This window comes from Stigmatopora argus, chromosome 7 (assembly GCF_051989625.1).
Source record: "Stigmatopora argus isolate UIUO_Sarg chromosome 7, RoL_Sarg_1.0, whole genome shotgun sequence".
NCBI classification, from domain to species: Eukaryota; Metazoa; Chordata; class Actinopteri; order Syngnathiformes; family Syngnathidae; genus Stigmatopora; species Stigmatopora argus.
In genome coordinates this window covers 13434925-13452941 of record NC_135393.1, presented here as the reverse complement: position 1 = coordinate 13452941, position 18017 = coordinate 13434925, and the positions used below count along the sequence as shown (strand labels likewise).

General features: G+C 39.2%; 1 protein-coding gene across 1 annotated transcript; it reads right to left on the bottom strand.

Annotated features, from left to right (window-relative positions):
- Positions 1-3920: 3920 nt before the first annotated feature.
- On the bottom strand, positions 3921-16812 carry LOC144077478 (noelin-2-like). The gene is made up of 8 exons (XM_077605257.1): positions 16455-16812; positions 14358-14507; positions 12381-12536; positions 7993-8212; positions 6961-7067; positions 5691-5867; positions 5413-5586; positions 3921-4338 (listed from the first exon to the last, which is right to left on the bottom strand). Exons 1-8 carry the CDS (start codon positions 16602-16604, stop codon positions 4018-4020), a joined length of 1455 nt encoding a protein of 484 aa, XP_077461383.1. The 5' UTR covers positions 16605-16812; the 3' UTR covers positions 3921-4017.
- Between the last annotated feature and the right edge of the window lie 1205 nt (positions 16813-18017).

Sequence of the window (18017 nt, the reverse complement as noted above, 5' to 3'; positions counted from 1 at the left end):
TAGGGTCGCAGGGGGTGCTGGAGTCTATGCCAGCTGACTCCGGGCCAGAAGCGGGGGACACCCTGAATCGGTAGCCAGCCAATCGCAGGGCACAAGGAGATGCAGTCACCTATACCTAGGGGCAATTTAGAGTGTCCAATCAGCCTACCATGCATGTTTTTGGAATGTGGGAGGAAAACAGAGTGCCCGTAGGAGACCCACACAGGCCCGGGGAGAAGATGCAAACTCCACATAGATGGATCGACCTGGATTTGAACCTAGGACCCCAGAGCTGTTAGGCCTATGCGCTAACCACGCGCCCCACGGGCCGCCCTGAGATATAATAATATACATTTTAAAGTCATTCTAATCAGTAACCTGTACAACTGAAGAACCTTTCGAAAAGTAAAAATGAAGAAATGCAAAAACAACATAAATAAATTGGAATTTCCTATTTTTATTTCAAAGCTATGTTTTTTGGGGGGGTAAAAGTTGTAGAAAGATTTCAATTTTCTTTTACTATGTGAGTAACAACAACAAAAATAAATGAATGTGGAAACATTGCACCTTGTGCACATGCCGGTGTCCCAATAATTCAAACACAATGAAAAACTGAATTAACGAATAGCATTTACAGTCTTTGAGCAAAGTAAATTTAAAACAAAAAAGTTGAAATTTTATTTCTGATCTGTCCACAGATAACAAAGGAGCAGAAGTTTTAAGTCTGCAATTATTTAGCTAATTAATCACTCAAAAATTCAACCTGATCCAGCCATGGATAATGGAGGAGTAGTAATTTCAGTTGGTGTCCTGAACAAAAACAACAAGAACAAAATAAGTGATATTTTGAGACCTCCCACGGCGCGGTCTAATAATGCACACAATGTCATATCACCTGACAAAGTTTTCGTCTCAATAAACAGCCTTTCATATTGACATCGAGTTACATTGTCATGCCTTTGTTTGACCTTGTTGCCTCGGTAACAAGGGAGTCCATCAATCCCGCCTTCTCCCTTTGTTTCTTGTTTATTCCGAGGACAAAAAGCTTGCGCTTGCTATTGTGCCAACAACAGCTAATAAATAACATTCATTGAGAGACGAAAGTGGGAGCAAAATTCATGAAGACGTCAATGGATGAATGGATGCTTGCATTCATAAGGCATAGATGGATTGCGTATGTTTTACGGTTATGTCAATGATGTACTATAATAAATACGAAGATTATACATAGGGCCAAGCGTACTGTGGAAAAGTTGGAGAATTAACATACTGTAACTTAATGATGGATCATCAATCTTGTTTTGCAGTACTTGTTCTAAACCACTAGATAACAGTCTTGCACTTCTTCTTCTTCTTCTTCTTCAAATCTCATCCATCCCACCATTCTCTCCATCACACTCCATCCAAGTTCATCTTATCCTTCACCGTAAAGATGTTTTTCTTCTTCTTCCGGCAAACAGAGGAAGATTGCCCGATCGATAGAAGACATGATTCTTCTCCTCTCCTCTTATTCCCCTTCATGATCTCTACGTGAGATGGAATGGGATAATATAGGAGAAAAAAAGGAATGAAAGGAAGCAAACAAGATCAAAATAAAATCAAAAGAATCAAAGTGAAGGAAAGATAAGAGGAATGGAAAAGTGGCGAAAAGCGAAAGTAAGGATAGTGGTGAAAGAAAGAGGAAGAAAATGAAAGTTGAATGAAAGAAGTAGAAAATGGGATAAGAAACAAAGATTAAATTGGAAATAAAAGAGTAGGGGGAAAGGAAACGAGGAGAAAAGAAGAGCCAAGCAGACATGGGGAAAGAAACGAAAAAGAAAAAAATGATAAACTAGTTGAAAGGGAAAGGGAGAGAAAAGAAAGTGAAGGACGGGAAAGGAAGGAAAAGAAGAGGCAAGAGACGATTAGACAGGAAAAAGCAAAAAAAACAAAAGGGCAGGAAGTAAAATAAAAGGATGTGACAGGAAAGAAAAAACAGGAAAAGAGGACCCAACACACAAACATGCTCGAAGTGCCAAATATTGTTGCTCCAAATCTAAAACTGTGAGCAGAAATTGTGCAAGCACAAGCGTTGCAATGGATGTGTGTTTTTGTTTATGTGTGGGTATGCGTGCATGCGGCCAGATTGTTTCTCAGTTGGGCACACAGGATATGAGTGTTTGGTCCAGAAGAGACGCGCAACTATCTATGAACACACACACACACACAAACACACGGTTCAGGCCTTTTCACATGACACGCACATTAATTTTGTACCCACGCAACTTCTCCTTGCTCAGCCTAAGTCAGGGCTTCTTAATCTTTTGGTTTAGATTCTAAGAACAAACTTGCTGAGGGCTATTTTAAATACTGTTAGTCAGTTTTTTTTCTTTTGTGTGAGTGATTAAACCTCCCTCCTTCATGGTAACTTGATATATTACTCCTCAAATGAGACAAAACAAACTATAAATAAGATAGTAGTAGTAGTAGTCGTAGTAGAAGTAGTAGCAGGAGTAGTAGTAGTAGTAGCAGTAGTAGTAGCAGTAGTAGTAGTAGTAGAAGTAGTAGTAGTAGTAGTAGAAGAAGTAGTAGTAGTAGTTATTGTAGTAGAAGTAGTAGTAGTAGAAGAAGTAGTAGTTGTAGTAGTAGTAGTAGAAGTAGTAGTAGTAGAAGTAGTAGTAGTAGTAGTCATAGTAGTATTAGTAGTAGCAGTAGTCATAGTAGTATTAGTAGTAGTATTAGTAGTAGTAGTCATAGTAGTAGTAGTCATAGTAGTAGTCATAGTAGTAGTAGTAGTAGTAGTCATAGTAGTAGTCATAGTAGTAGTAGTAGTCATAGTAGTAGTAGTAGTAGTAGTCATAGTAGTAGTGATAGTAATATTAGTAGTAGTAGTAGTAGAAGTAGAAGTAGAAGTAGTAGTAGTAGTAGTAGAAGTAGTAGTAGTAGTAGTAGTAGTAGTAATAGTAGTTTCTTTGAAATATATTTTTGGTCTGTGAGCACACTGACAGCCTACATATTTCGAGAAGAAGTATAATACTATATGGAAGAATGAACTGACTAACTAATGTATGTTAGAAGATGCGTACATCATAAAAACATTTTATAAATGACTCGATGTGGATGACAAGGTTTTAAAAAGATGTACTGTTCGGCTTTGAACATTAGCTTGTGTCTGTGCAGTAAACAAAACATAACTATTGTTTTAGAGCCGAAAAGAAAAGCAGCATTTGGGAAAAAAAAATCAGTTTAAATGGATAAATTCCCCTTTTCTCCCCAGTTTGTGTGTGTACAAATTATACAAATGTGTGTGCCCATGTGTTTATTTATAACCCCAAAAGCCCAAACCACTAAATAATTGACAGCAAATTAAAATTCTTTAAACTCTGAGCCTTTAATGGTCCATTGGAACAAAAAGACCAAAAAAAAATCTCAATATAGTTTGCAATTAATTTGTATCATATTTATATGATATATCATGTTTTCATCAGGCATAAGAAAAAAAATCACAGTGCTCAAAATTCATATTCCAAATACCATAATACGTTTGGCCATATAGGGTTAACTAGCTGTTGGCTTGCCACATAGGCTATAAATAGATTCAACAAGGAGGTCCTCTCAATGGTTAAATATTAACAAAAAGTTGCCCCTAGCTATTAAATAAGAGGCTGTTTTGTGTGGATAGTACGACACACCTCCCCTTTAATTTCCTTTTGTTACACCATCCACTTCTCCTGCGGTCTTTTTTTAATAAAACTGCATTATTTAGCAGAATGACCGGGCCGGTAGGGCCCGAAAAAGCCAGGGGGGGTAAACGAGAACATGAATTAATGAAAAGATAAAATTGGTACAAATGCCAAGATTCCATTGAGAAAAAAAAAAGCATTTCCCACTTGGCCATGATTAATAATTAAGTAGCTAAGAAAATAAAAGGAGTGAACCCAATAAGTATAAGAGAGGCATCATGTTTGTTTACATTTATTACAGGAACAAAACCATGCGGACCAAACACATCCACCACAAATCGGACCAACTCAATCACGTTGGCGTTTCCTCTGCGAACTAGCCGTCAGTACGTATGACGTGAAAGAGCGTGACGTTGTACAGCACCTGATGTCCATTGTTCCAGGTGTAGAGTGCTCTTTCTCGAGGGTTGTAGTCCATCATGCTGATGTGCGAGTAGAGGTTGTGAAAGGGAACGTCCGTGTACTCGTAAGTGGACGTGTTGGTGTTGTAGGCAAAGTGGACCTTGGCGCCGGCGAGATGGGAATTGGTCACGTAGAGGACGCCGCAGATCATGAAGGCCTCGCCTGCGCTACGTTTAGGAAAGCCGGTGGACCAGGTATGAAGGACGTCCAGTGAGCGCGGGCACAGGCGGCTTACCTGAGCACAAATGAGAATACAATACAATGTGATGATGAAAAACACAAAGACAAATGCTAACTTTAATAAAATAGCGGTTATTTGAACACATTTGGTCGAACGGACGAGGACGAAGTGTCCGTCGACCAAGTGTCCAACGTCCGGTCACGTTTGAACACACGTCAAATTTGTCGGTATTACAAAGTCTGCTACCATTCGATATGAATTTCATTCAATTCCATTTACTCCGATCAATTTTATGCACACATTTAGCACTGTAAATATAAACAATTTTAAGCTATTTTAATGTTTTTGTTATTTTTTTTCCTAATACAGTGTAAGTATTTGATTGACAACCTTTTTTTTCTTTTTATTTATTTTTAAAGATGACGATTTTCTTATATCTTTTACGTTTTGATTGATTGGATTCGATCCTTACTTAATTGATACATCGCTCCACCCTTAATTACCACCAATTACCGATTAGTGATGTACTGCCCCAATATTGGTATCAGCGTCTAATACGACTATTTTTGGTGGCAAGATATGATATTTGCTGATATTATCCATTTTGCCAGGATAAGAGCTGATACCAGGGTTTTTGATCACATTCTAGATAACAGGTGTCAAAGTGGCGGCCCGGGGGCCAAATCTGGCCCGCCACATCATTTTGTGCGGCCCGAGAAAGTCAATCATGAGTGCCGACTTTCTGTTTTAGGATCAAATTAAAATGAAGAGTAGAGATGTATATTAAATTTCCTGATTTTTCCCCTTTTAAAATTTTTTTATCAATTTTTTCTGTGTTTTTAGTTCAAAAATCATTTTGTAAAATCTAAAAATATATTTTAAAAGAGCTAAAATAAACATTGTTTTAGATCTATAAAAAACTGAATATTCAGGGCTTTTAATCCAGTTCTTTTAATCAATTTATTTAAAAAAATCTGAATATTATATCTAAAATGGTCCGGCCCACATGAAACTGAGTTGATGTTAATGCGGCCCGCGAACCAACACGAGTCTGACCCCCTTGTTCTAGATTAATAAATCCAGACAGCCCTATTTGCCAGGGCGTTACGTGATTTAATTTGGTCATACCACGATGTTTCCGGCATTGGGTATGGATGTGTAGACGGCCCACAGGCCGGTCTCATCGGCCATGAGGTCGATGTCGGAGGATCCGCCCCAGCTATATGGGAAGGTATTGTTGTAGCCTGCGCCACTGAGACTACGCTGCAACAACACGCTACGAGAACGGAAGTGGTACTGCACCTAGAACACACAAAAAAACATTCATTCATTGTCAAAAACACATATTTATGAGCAAAAATAAAAATACATAACAAAAAAAAACAATATGAGTGTGGTGGGTGTACCAGGATGTTACTCTGGTGCTTGTTGTAGTAGAGTGAACCGTTGTAAACTACGTGGCCCGTGCCGGCCCAGGCGTGTGGCAACAGGTGTTGTACGAAGTTCTGACCCTTGATGAAGTCTGCCATGGTCCGGTACTCCAGCACGCGGCGGCCCCTGTAGAAGCCGTCCATGGACCACACCTGAACGGCAAACACAACAATGGCAATATTGGGACACTTTCTTTATGAATAACTAGTTGGACACTCTAAATTGACCATAGGTATGAGTGTCAGCGTAAATGGTTGTCTGTCTCACTGTGCCACCGATTCAAGGTGCCCCCTGCCTTGGGCCCGTAGTTAGCTCCAGGACCCCCCGCGACCCTTGTGAGGATAAGCATTTCTGAAAAGGATTGAATAAATTAAACACGGACGTTGCTACTATTATGTTACTGCAGTGCTCTGAAAGGGTCACTGCGGCGATATGAATCCCACCTTTCAATGACCGAACTGTTGCCTTGACAACCGCCTTTATGTGCTCAACCACCATACAGCGGGCATGTGTGTACACACACAAGTAAAATCTAAAAGAGTAATTTCTCCTATTGGAGGTTCCTAGTTCATTATCTTCTGATATTGCAGTTTTTTTTGTACCGTTTTGTCACTATTTTTATTTTGCCTACCATTTAACTCACTCCACTGTTGACCTGTCATTCCTTTTCCGTACTGCTTATCCTCAAATGGCTCATGGGCGGTGCTGGAGCCAGCCTATCCTAGCCAACTATGGGCACCAGACGAGGGACACCCTATTTTTTTGTGCAGTCAATCACAGGACACAAGCAGAAAGACAACCCTACATACTCACACTCATACAATTTTGCGTGCTCAACCGGGCCTACCATGCATGTTTTTGGGATGTGGGAGCAAACCGAGGTACCCGGAGAAAACCCACAAAGCCTGGGGAGAACATTCCAATGCCACACAGGAAGGTCGGAACCCACCTGGGATTGAACCCTCGATCTCAGGATTTTGAGGTTGATGCGCTAACCACTCAGGCATTCAAATATTTAAAAAAAATATATTTTGTGGACCGCTAGGCCATGGCTGGCTGACCCCGCAAACCCCAGTTTGAAAAGCCTTGTCTTAAATTGCCAGGCACTCCAGATTGAAACTGAAAAAAACCCCACACACATAACACAGCTGTCATGTGACCACCCATTTAACGGCCGCTTCACTTGTCAGCCACATATGGCCACGCATGGATACACATTCGAGTAGTATATGGTGTGATACTCACCCTGCTGTCAGAGCTAGGAATCATGGCGTCAGTCATCCAGGAACCAAATCGGGACCCTGACGCTCTAATGGTGACAGGACCAGTGACTGCTGTCAGGCGACCACAACCTGCTCGCAGAATGAAGACAAATACATGGGATTATTTGAGTGCAATACATGAAAAAATGCAATAATTTGATTCAATTCAATGGCATTTTTCTAAGGTTGCAGTGTATTGCAATGTCATCACCGTATAAGGACCAATGAAAATGCTGAATGGTCCTTTTGTTATGCAAACAGCACATATTGACCTCCAATAATATGACTTTACTACCAAAATCAAATGTTTAAAAATCATTAATTCATTCTCCAATGGTTATAAATGAGTTCATGAGCAAAATTTCTGTATTTTCACAACTGGTATCAGTCTCCTAATATGACAAGAAAACAGTATTTGTCAGAATGTAAGCCACACTGGACTGGTATTTTACCTTTCATACACAAAGAGACAATCAAGTTATTTTCATCCCACTTATGCCCCCCTTCCGAAAATGGCATCCCTATTTCTGAGACACTCCACCTGTCATTTTCCAAGACACTCAGAGAAAAAAACATCAGCGCATATCTGGGAGCCAGTGGTTTGTAAGAGATTCTACCTTAAAATCTTCCCCGCAAGGACTTATTTCAAGATCGGAGCTACAACAGTCTTTAAGACCTGCAACTGTCCATCCCCAAGGTAGTAAAAATGTCAAATAAAAGGTTAAATCCCACAGCTACATTTAAAGAGAAAGTGAAAATTGTTGCCAAATGTGTATGGATACCAGCAATTCTGGAATCCTTATTCTAATTATTTAAAAAAAAAGATTTGTCTGTAAATCTATGTCATTCATTTTTGAGATCGTGTTCATCGCAGGAAGAGTAAAAAAAACACAAGTTCTTGAGCTAAAAGGTACTCAAAGATTCCATAGAACTGGTTAATTTGTATATATAGTGTAATACGAATACATGGGGATGACCATAATTAGTAATGGGTGAGAGTAAATATCTACATGACCTAGTTTGTTCATGCAGCTGTGCAGTCTGGTTTCCAGCAACACAACTCTTCTCTGAAGCTCCTCGTAGTCATAAGCTCCGATCTCCTCCTGGATGGCCGTCAGGACCACGGACAGGTTCTGCAGTTCGCCTCGCAGGCTGGCCAGAGTCTGAACATCGGATCGGTACTGATCGGCCGTGGACAGAAGGGGCTGAAGCTGAGTCACCTGACCCTTTAGTTCCTGCGCAAGATGAATTGAAAAACATTTTAAATGGCTTTTAGGGTGAAAAGATTAAGTGTTTAGATAAGGGGTCTTCATATTATTCCATAAAGGGCTGCAGAGGGTGTAGGATTTGGGTTCGTTTGAGGGATTGGTCTTTCTTTTTGGAGGAGATATCACCAAAGGAAAGAAAAAAAGACTATGAAACGTCGGGGATAATCTTCTTACAATTGATGAGGTTTGTTTTATCATGTCAATTCAAGTGTTGCTTGAACAGTAGACGGATTACGGCTGGGTAAAAAAAGCATTTCTATTTTCCGCCTTCACATCTCTCAAGCCTCTTTTCTAATACACTCCCAAGCCAAAATTCTAGAAATTGCACAAAGTAAGACTAAGAGGATCTAAAACAGAAAATACTTCAAATTTAGACTACCTCAACATTGCACACGTTTGAGTGAAACTGAGGGAAGACCATAATACTGATTTTGTTGGAGCCTGGCTTCAAGGAATTAAAAAATATATAGTCATTTAAATTCTGAAAAATATCACCTTATTCTGATAAGGTCAATATTTAGTATTTTAAAAACAAATTTCTGAGAAAAATCAGTACATAAGTAACGCAACATAAAATTTAAAGTACAATTTTATCAAAAAATGCTCTCTTGGAATTAATTTCCTTTACAAAATGTATCTTAATTTACACTAATATAACCTCAAATGTTTAAAATCAAACATTAAAGGAAATTCTTTAAAAAATGATGAGCATACTAGTATCATAAAGCCTTTTCAAATCTCAATTCATTTCAAGGCTCCATCCTTATTATTCCTGCAAAGTCCTACTTCATTTTCCATCAAATCCATGATTCAAGCATACAAACATATAAAATTTTATCTTGAAAAGACCCAAATGATTCCTTCAATTTGGAATTGGCTCTGATTAGATGTTTTATGTTGATTCGATTCCCCCTTGCGTCACTTTTAATCCCCCATCTCGTCTCTAGCGAAAGAACCGCCAAGCGAGCAGCCGCGGTGGCGAAATAGAAAAAAGCCCCAAAAGTCCCATCTGCTTGGCAGAGGATAATCCCAGAGGACTCTTGCTGTGTAGAACTCAGGCTATGAGTCGTGCAACAAAAGCGCTTTATTTTTCATGACTACTGAGTTGGCTGCTCAGATTTTCTAAGTAGGGCTGAATTGAGGCCAAGTGGATTCGGATGGAGAAACTTGAAGATGTTGGGGTGTCTCGGTGGACTTGTTATTCAGGTCTCTCTTTTCTTTGCGCTCGCCATTGTTGAGAATTATTTGCATTTATCTCCCTGCAGATAAATGATGCAGATCATCACAGTCGCCTTCTGCATCGTATAAAACTACTGACAATATTTGGAAGCCTTTTGTTCTTTTCCGAATGATTTTGGGCATAGCCAGAAAGATTGGGAATTATCCTTTAAATCAAGGGCCGCTTTAACGTCAACTTGATTTCACGTTTAAATATAATATTTAGATTTTTTTTATAAATGATTAAAAGAACTGGATGAAAAGCCCTGAATATTCATTTTTATAGATCTAAAACAATGTTATTTTTAGCTTTTTAAAATATATTTTTAGATTTTACAAAATGATTTATGAACTAAAAACACAGAAAAAATGGATTAAAAAATTACAATTATTGATTTAAAAGGGGGAAAATCAGGAAATTTAATATACATCTATACTCTTCATTTTAATTTGATCCTAAAACAGAAAGTCGGCACTCATGATTTACTTTCCCGGGCCACACAAAATGATGCAGCGGGCCAGATTTGGCCCCCGGGCCGCCACTTTGACACATGTGCTTTAAATGGATGTATGAAACAATGTGTGCCATGTGAAAGAGATCACATCTTGGATATTGACAGAAAAGGTAATCTTCCTGTGTGGTTTTTCTCTGGGTAGCCTGGTTTCCTCTCACATATATTATTAGAAGCAATACTGTTGAATATGCAGATGCCACTTTAGTTTACAGAATCTTCCAACACAAAGCTCCTCCTCCACTGTAAGATTTTGTACGAAAAAATTCCAATACATTAACAAGGGCTGGCTCTAGAGGTGACTGTGTAGTTCCCTTCAAAAAGAGTGCCTTCAGCCAAGGCACCTTCACTGTTTTCATACTTGGAACTCAATACCAATTAACATACGTGAACCTGGACCTCTGGGCAAATGATCTTAAAGTCTGGCTTTTTGACGGACATATATAATATAATATTCCGATCACAACGCTGTCTAAAACTGTGCTACGTTTGTGTGTGTGTGTGTGTGTGTGTCTAGAATGTGTCATCGTTTATCTTCAACCTACCCATGGAAATTAGTCTTTGGCTACAATCTTACTTATTTACATATCTATGTTCATTAACATGAATATAAATATGTTGATTAACATATGCTGTCCCTCATTAAATAAATCAAACTCAAACACCCCAAAAACTTGCATGCTACGCTGGTACAAAAAAGTCTAAATTGTCCCTACCGCACTCAAGTGAGCCTGAATGGTTGTTTGTTTCATTGTGCCCTGCGATTGGCTGGCAACCAATTTAGGGAGTCCCCCGCCTACCTCCCACAGTTGGCTGGGATAAGCTCCAGCACCCCCCACGGCCCTGGCGAGGATAAGCGGAAGGGAAAATGAATAAATGAATGAAGCAACACGTGATGCGTATTTTGCCCGATCATTTTTTTTAACTTACTTTTTCATTTTTTTTGTCTTGATGCTTTTTTCCAGGACCATTCTATTTGTTGTAATGTGTTTCATCTTTAATTTTAAACATAAGTTATAGGTGAAATTGCTTTAGCGATAGCTTTTAATAGTCACTGCAGCTTTAAGGTGACCCGGGCTGCATTTCTTGTTTAAATCGCTTTGTGGTTAAAATTGGATTTGGAGGCGAAACAGGAGTTAAAAAGTTGACAACAAATTTGGGTTAAGTCAGGAAGAAATGAAAAAATATGGCTTTGGGGTTTCTAATATCACAAATTCAATGGATTAATGAAATTAAATGTTCGCCAAGTTAACGGCTTGAGGAGACAAAGCAGCTTGCTTATGCAGTATTTATATTCACCAAATTAAATAATCAATAACCACATGCTATTTTCAGAAGGATTGTGGGAGGGCTGCGGTGGGAATTGGTAACACAGGTTTTTTTTTCTCTCAGCAGGAGTTGTGGATGAAACGAAGGAATTAGAAAAGGTTGGCTGTGGGCACAGTCAGAAGAAGATGAGGAGGCATTAGCAAGTAAAATCAAGTCACATTTTTTTTCTTTATATCATTCCAGAATCCTTCTCTAAAACCCACAAGATGCTGCTTGAGAAATTCGACAAGCTGTCAGACCACATGCTTTCTACACTGAATATTGATTCTTGTTCTTTGATTTTCTTCTTCCATTTTGATCTCCCCCAACAAGTGAAGATGTTAGTTCTTGATTAGAATGTCAAATGATAGTGATTTCCTTGCATTTTTTTGGGGGGGGGAATATTTTTTTCCAATCATCTTCTAAGTACCTATCAAATCAAAGACAGATTTCAGGCTTGGACAAATCAATGAACATAAAGCAAACATTGTTGACTATTTAACATATTTTTGAGGCTAGAAGTCAAAATTAGTCTTCGCCTATCCTAACACATGTTTAATACATCATATAGTATTAATCAAAATCTTTAAAGAAATGAATGTACAATTCAACTTTTTGTGAACATGTGACATATTTCTTATCCAAAAATGTGCATTTGTGGTAAACAAACCTTTTGGTTAATTTGTAAACCATAGAATCTATACTTAACTAATGAATCTTAAAAGTAGCAGTTGGGTTTAAATTGTTAACAAATCCAGAGTTTGAAGAGACAAATTAAGCACTAAATGATTGGGTTTGGCAACAAAAAAAAAAAAATAATAAATAGAGTGCCAACTAGCGCTTCCCTTGCTTTGATTTCATATGCCACCATTAATAATACAAATTCACATTGCTCATCACCAGGTTCTTGTTGTTTCTCTTCCTGCCATGCGGAGCTATCAATCTTCAATTTAGTGCAGCGATGCAGGTGTCAGCACAGCGACAGCATCCACACGCTGCTTTATGTCCTCCCCCTCCTCTTTCCCCAATGCGTGAAATCAATGTGTTCACACTGCAGCTTGTGTGTGTGTGTGAGTGCGTGTTTTTGTGTGTAGTACCTGTAGACTCTTGGCCGTGAGAGTCCGGGGACTGCTGGTGTAGGAGTGCAGACGTCCATCCACGCCCCGCAAGAGCGGCTCTGACTCGCGAAAGTGTCGCAGGTCCTTGGAGGTCCGAAGATTGACCCCCTCCATGGTCTGACTCACATTCTGTACCTAAAACACATGATTAGGCTATTATACATGTAACATACATATAACAACGCAAATCATTCATTTGGTTAAATACTTAATACCTAATGCATGTTTTTTTTCATGTCTTGTATAGTGATTTTTCCCTCGTTGTGAATGGAAGGTGAAGAGCTACTTTGCTTGGCTGCGCATTTCAGATGCACTCCATAAGGTATTGGTACTCCAATCTAACGTCATTCTGGCGAGTAGGGTAGTCAAGAAATTTATAGGGGTGGCGCTATTGTAGCAAGGTTTGTTACCTAGAACTTGTACTTCATCCTAAATTGGGACTTAATGCCCCCATGGAGTCTAATGTTACCTAATGAAACGTATAAACACTTTCCACTGACACTTTTAGGTCCAAAATCAAATCTTAAAACTCGTTTTGGTGTATCTGCTCGCCTTGAATTGAATGGTACTTGTCAGTGCATTTCAAGAGAGTGACTGTGTGCGCAATATGGATAAGCAGGTTTTCTGGGAATGAATGTGAATGTCCTGAGAGGGCTGCACAGTGAGCGTCACTTATGTCAGCAATGCTAAATTATTGAGTGTACACTTTTCACAGGAACTCTCGAGCTCGCTCTTGTAATCACATATCATCAGAAACAGTAAAGAAAAAAAGAAAAAAATTAAAATGCATACATAAACTCTATTTGTTGAGATTTTTCATGAATTAAAATGAAGACACTGCTGTGTTTATGTGTGTGCATCCCCCACTGGTCCCCTTCCTTCCTTCCCAGCATGAGTTAGATTACACATGGGCGTGGGCATGTGTGTGTGTGTGTGTGTGTGTGTGTGTGTGTGTGTGTGTGTGTGTGTGTGCGTGCATATAATATATTTTGGTGGGGTTTGTGTGTTGTTTATGTGTACGACTGAATTTTTTCCCCATTTTTATTTATCCCAGAGGGACTTTTGAAAACAAGACAGATCGTTGGTGTGTGTATTATCAAATGGTCATGCAATGCTTTGCAAGCGGTTTCACTCATTACATCTTTCCATGTATGAAAGAGTAGCAGGAGTAAAAAAACAAAACTGCCAATTGGCATAAGCCACAAACAAGCGCACACACACACAAGCTTATGCAAGCATTTGCTCTCTCTCTCACACATACACCACCTCTACCAATTCACTGTCTATCACTTGTTCTCACACATACATATGTTAGCACCCCCAATCTCACGCGCTAGGTCTCACCGTCACACATATTCCGATTTGCACACATTCACATTACACCACCGCTCACAGACATTTGCATGTATACATGATTATGCTCTTTCATATATCCTCTCACATATTGGATTGAATTGGATAACTTTATTCATCCCGTATTCAGGAAATTTCGTTGTCACAGTAGCAATAGGGTGAGGATGCAGAAATAGGAAAGGCATTTTAGACATAAATAGATAGGTAATAAGTAAGTTAATGATATATATATATATATATATATATATATATATATATATATATATACATACATACATATATATATATACATACATATACATATACACATACATGTACATACACATATACATACACATACATATATATGAGCACATATATACATACATACACATAGATGTACATGCATGCATGGTAGGTCTTAACACTCAGCCATTTGTTTTGTTAAAGAGCCTAACAGCTGATGGGAGGAAGGATCTGCGGAAGCGCTCCTGCAATTCTGACATAAGACATACATTCTCCCAGACCCACACTATCATATTATACACACAAACAGCCCATGCTCACACACAATATTAACAAATACAAAAACAAACAAATACCTAAAAGCATACAAACCCTTACCTGTTGAGTAAGTAGACTAATCTGGTGATTACGGGGGTCTCTTTTGCAGAGGTTCCGGGCGGGAGCGACCACCGCGCACACACATAGTCCGTCTGGGTCCGACGCGGTGCTGTACACTTGCCAAGCTTCCTCGCTGCCGGGATGCAACCCCTGCATACACACATACACCCACTCAAAAAGTCAACAGGATCTTCCATTTGATTGCTTCATAAATCACTGCGCTTTGGGCTTTTTGCATAATTGTGCAGTCAGGCGCACACAAGTGGGAAATTCTGGCTAAATGAAGCTCTCCCCCGCGTCTCGGATCGGGAGATTTGGTTGGAACGCAGCCATCCTGCTTTTGGGCGTCCAACTGGAGCTTTTTGTCTGTAGAATCCCCTCATTCACTCTCCCCCTCCAAAATAGATGGTGGGACATTCAGGAAATAAAGATAGAATAATAATTGAGCTTTGAGCCTGAGAACAAAAACAGTCATTATTTCTACAAGGTCACTGGCCTACCAAAGTTTTAATCGTTACATGCAAGAGCAGGAATGGCTTTTTTGGGGGGTTGTTTACTGTCAGTAATCCCAATTGGAATACATACACAGCAACAGAGGTTGCTGCCAAACTGATAAATATCTCCCTGGAGCCTCACTCAGCATCTTACATCTCCATTTATTTGTGTGTGCAAATGCATGTGTTGACATCAACTCCAGGGTTGCGAAGGTTTGTTGTTGCTACGGTAACTAATAGCCAGCTGTCCCGCGGGTGCGTGAGCCTTCCCAGGGAAAAAATATTATCCGGTAGCACAAATAAGTGTGTGGATCTGAATGCTGAACATTAAAGAAGCTCCTGCCTTAATTATCTCATTGCTGCCATAGACGATACTAGAATACCAATCCGTTTTGTCGAAGAGAGGCTGGCGGGGAATCGTTGACAATGGTTCGACTTCTGTTAATGGCACTGAAAGGTGAGCATTCACAGCCGGTCCTCCCAATTAAAATCATTTGGACGTCTATCGTGGTCAAAGGAAAGCAATGAGTTAAAACGGCTCATCAAGGTCGCCATTCAATGATGTTGATTTATTTCACTATGACCCGTATACGTTAAAAAAATGATACTAATGTAATTTCCTACACTTTGACATCTCTTACGAACTGCGTATCTTGATAAGTGTCTGTCTTACTACAAATTTAATTTCATATCCAAAATCTGTACAGGAAAATATGCACATACAACACCTAAAGATTAAAATGTACCTCCACACACAGAACACAATAGAATAGAACACACATTCTGGACACACACACACGTAGAACCTTAACAAAAAAAACCCACAAAAATAACATAGGCACAACCTGAACATGGGTGCGAATGTAAACGGCACACACAAACACAAAACACCTAAAGCAGGGGTGTCAAACCCAGTTTGGTTGGCGGGCCACATTCATGGTGACCAGATCTCATGTGGGCCGGACCGTTTTAGATATAATATTTAGATTTTTTTTTTCAGAAATGGATTAAAAGAACTGGATTAAAAGCCCTGAATATTCAGTTTTTTATAGATCTAAAGCAATGTTTATTTTAGCTTTTTATATATATATTTTTACATTTTACAAAACAATTTTTGAACTAAAAACAGAAAAAAATGATTAAAAATTTACAATTATTGATTTAAAAGGGGGAAAATCAGGAAATTTAATATACATCTATACTCTTCATTTTAATTTGATCCTAAAACAGAAAGTCGGCACTCATGATTGACTTTCCCGGGCCACACAAAATGATGCGGCGGGCCAGATTTGGCCCCCGGGCCGCCACTTTGACACATGTGGCCTAAAGGAATGCAAGTTTTTTTTTTAGGTACCTGCAGCCACTTAGCCAATTTTGGGATCTTGAGTGGCGTGCAAAAATTGAAATCATGAGCACTCAATGATGGCACAAAAGAACCGATTCCAAATGTTAAAAAAAAGCCACCTCACTTGAAGGTGTAACTAATGCATGGACCTGTCGTCTTCCATCAGCTGTGGACTTTTTGATCCTTAATCCTTTGACAACTTCACCTGACATCACATAGGAAATCATTGTCTGTGTAATAATACTGAGTAGTACATACGCTGACGATACGTTCGTGCGTTCCGTCTGGAGAGACGCCGATGGCCGTCCCGTTGAGTCCCACCAGCGAGGGTAGCGTCTGGGACATCCAATTGGTGACCATGGCCATGGTGCTCAGCACGGCGCCGATTTTCAGCATGGGCACACTCATCTTGACGCTCACGCTGTAGATGCTTAATTAAACTGCTGGCATGCTAAATATAAAAAAAGGAAAAAGAAAAGGCCTGCTCAATTGCTTTGTGTCATGTATTCCCGATGAGGTTCAATCCTGTTTTGGCCATGTGAGGATGCTTCCAAGATGCTACAAGCTCTTCCTCTCTTCTGCTGTCTCTCTCATGCATCCCTCCTCCTTCTCCTCCTCCTCCTCCTCCTCCAACCTGAGATATGACGTCAAAATGATGACACGCAAACAAAAAACAAAAGCGCGTGTCCTCTTTTTCCTGTCCTCCCTTTTGTCCCCGTCCTCCTTTCCTTCCACCGCAGTCTGCCTCCTCGTCTGCTTCCTGTCCACGTATTGATTGATCGCCCCTATAAGTGTGTGTGAGAGAGAGAGTGTGTGTGTGTGAGTGTGTGTGTGAGAGAGAGTGATGCTGAGAATTGATCAGGAACCTCCTGCTGGTTGCACTATGCTGCAGTTTTTGAAAAATGCAACACTCCCATCTTGTGGTCATGAATGTGTCCCTTGATGTCTTTTTTGTATGATAATTTTAAGATGTTTATTGCTAGCCAAGCATTGAACACGACTTGAATGCTGATGAGCGCCTTCATCGTTGAACTGTAAAAAGTAATGCGACATTTAAATGACAGAAAAATACATTTTGGCAAGGAAATATACGTGAAAATTGGATCATTTGAGGTATTAGCGCAGTTAGCGTAGCGTCTAAGGCACATGTCAAATTCAAGGCCTTCAAGTTAGATCCATTTGACTTCACGTTTTGCCCTAAAATGAAATATATTATAATAGAATTTCAAAATTCTTCATTGAAAGATCGAGGATTACAGAAATCGGAAAATGTTTACTGTTGTTTACCATTTTCAAAATCAGAATGAATAAGTAAATGAAATAAATATACCTGTTTTTGTTAAACATGAATAAATAATCCGGGGTTTTCCTCTTTTGTTCTTAACTAAAATAATTAAAATAAATAACATTTTAAATTAAGAATTTATTTGCAAATGAATGGTTCAAAAATGACTTTTTTTTTAGGTCAACAATGCCAAGCATAAAAAAATATTTGATTTGTTTGATATAGTCGATTACTAGAAGAAGAAGGAAACTATTATTCTAATTTAGCCTAATCTAAGCGATTGACTGTTTGTGGATTTTAGTTTTTTAACTGACTAGTTTCCTTGCTACATCTCCCTATACACGAAAAGAACAATTAAATAAATACAATACCTCACGTGAGTGAGTCCAAATGGATGATGTCAGGTGAGTCATTATTTTTACACAAACTACTTGAGTCAGATGGCTCATTAAAATGGTAATATTACCATTAGTTGCTGTGTGACAACCCTTTAGCGCCTGGTTGTAAAATGACATCTGTTTATGATCAGACGGTCT

Bases quoted from the DNA above. Each gene is read 5' to 3' on its own strand.
- LOC144077478 (XM_077605257.1), bottom strand. From the start codon at position 16,604: ATGAGTGTGCCCATGCTGAAAATCGGCGCCGTGCTGAGCACCATGGCC. The intron at 5,587-5,690 runs GTACACCCACCA...TGTGTGTTCTAG, and splicing joins AGCACCAGAGTAACATCCTG to GTGCAGTACCACTTCCGTTC. The intron at 4,339-5,412 runs GTATGACCAAAT...ATTTGTGCTCAG, and splicing joins CCAATGCCGGAAACATCGTG to GTAAGCCGCCTGTGCCCGCG.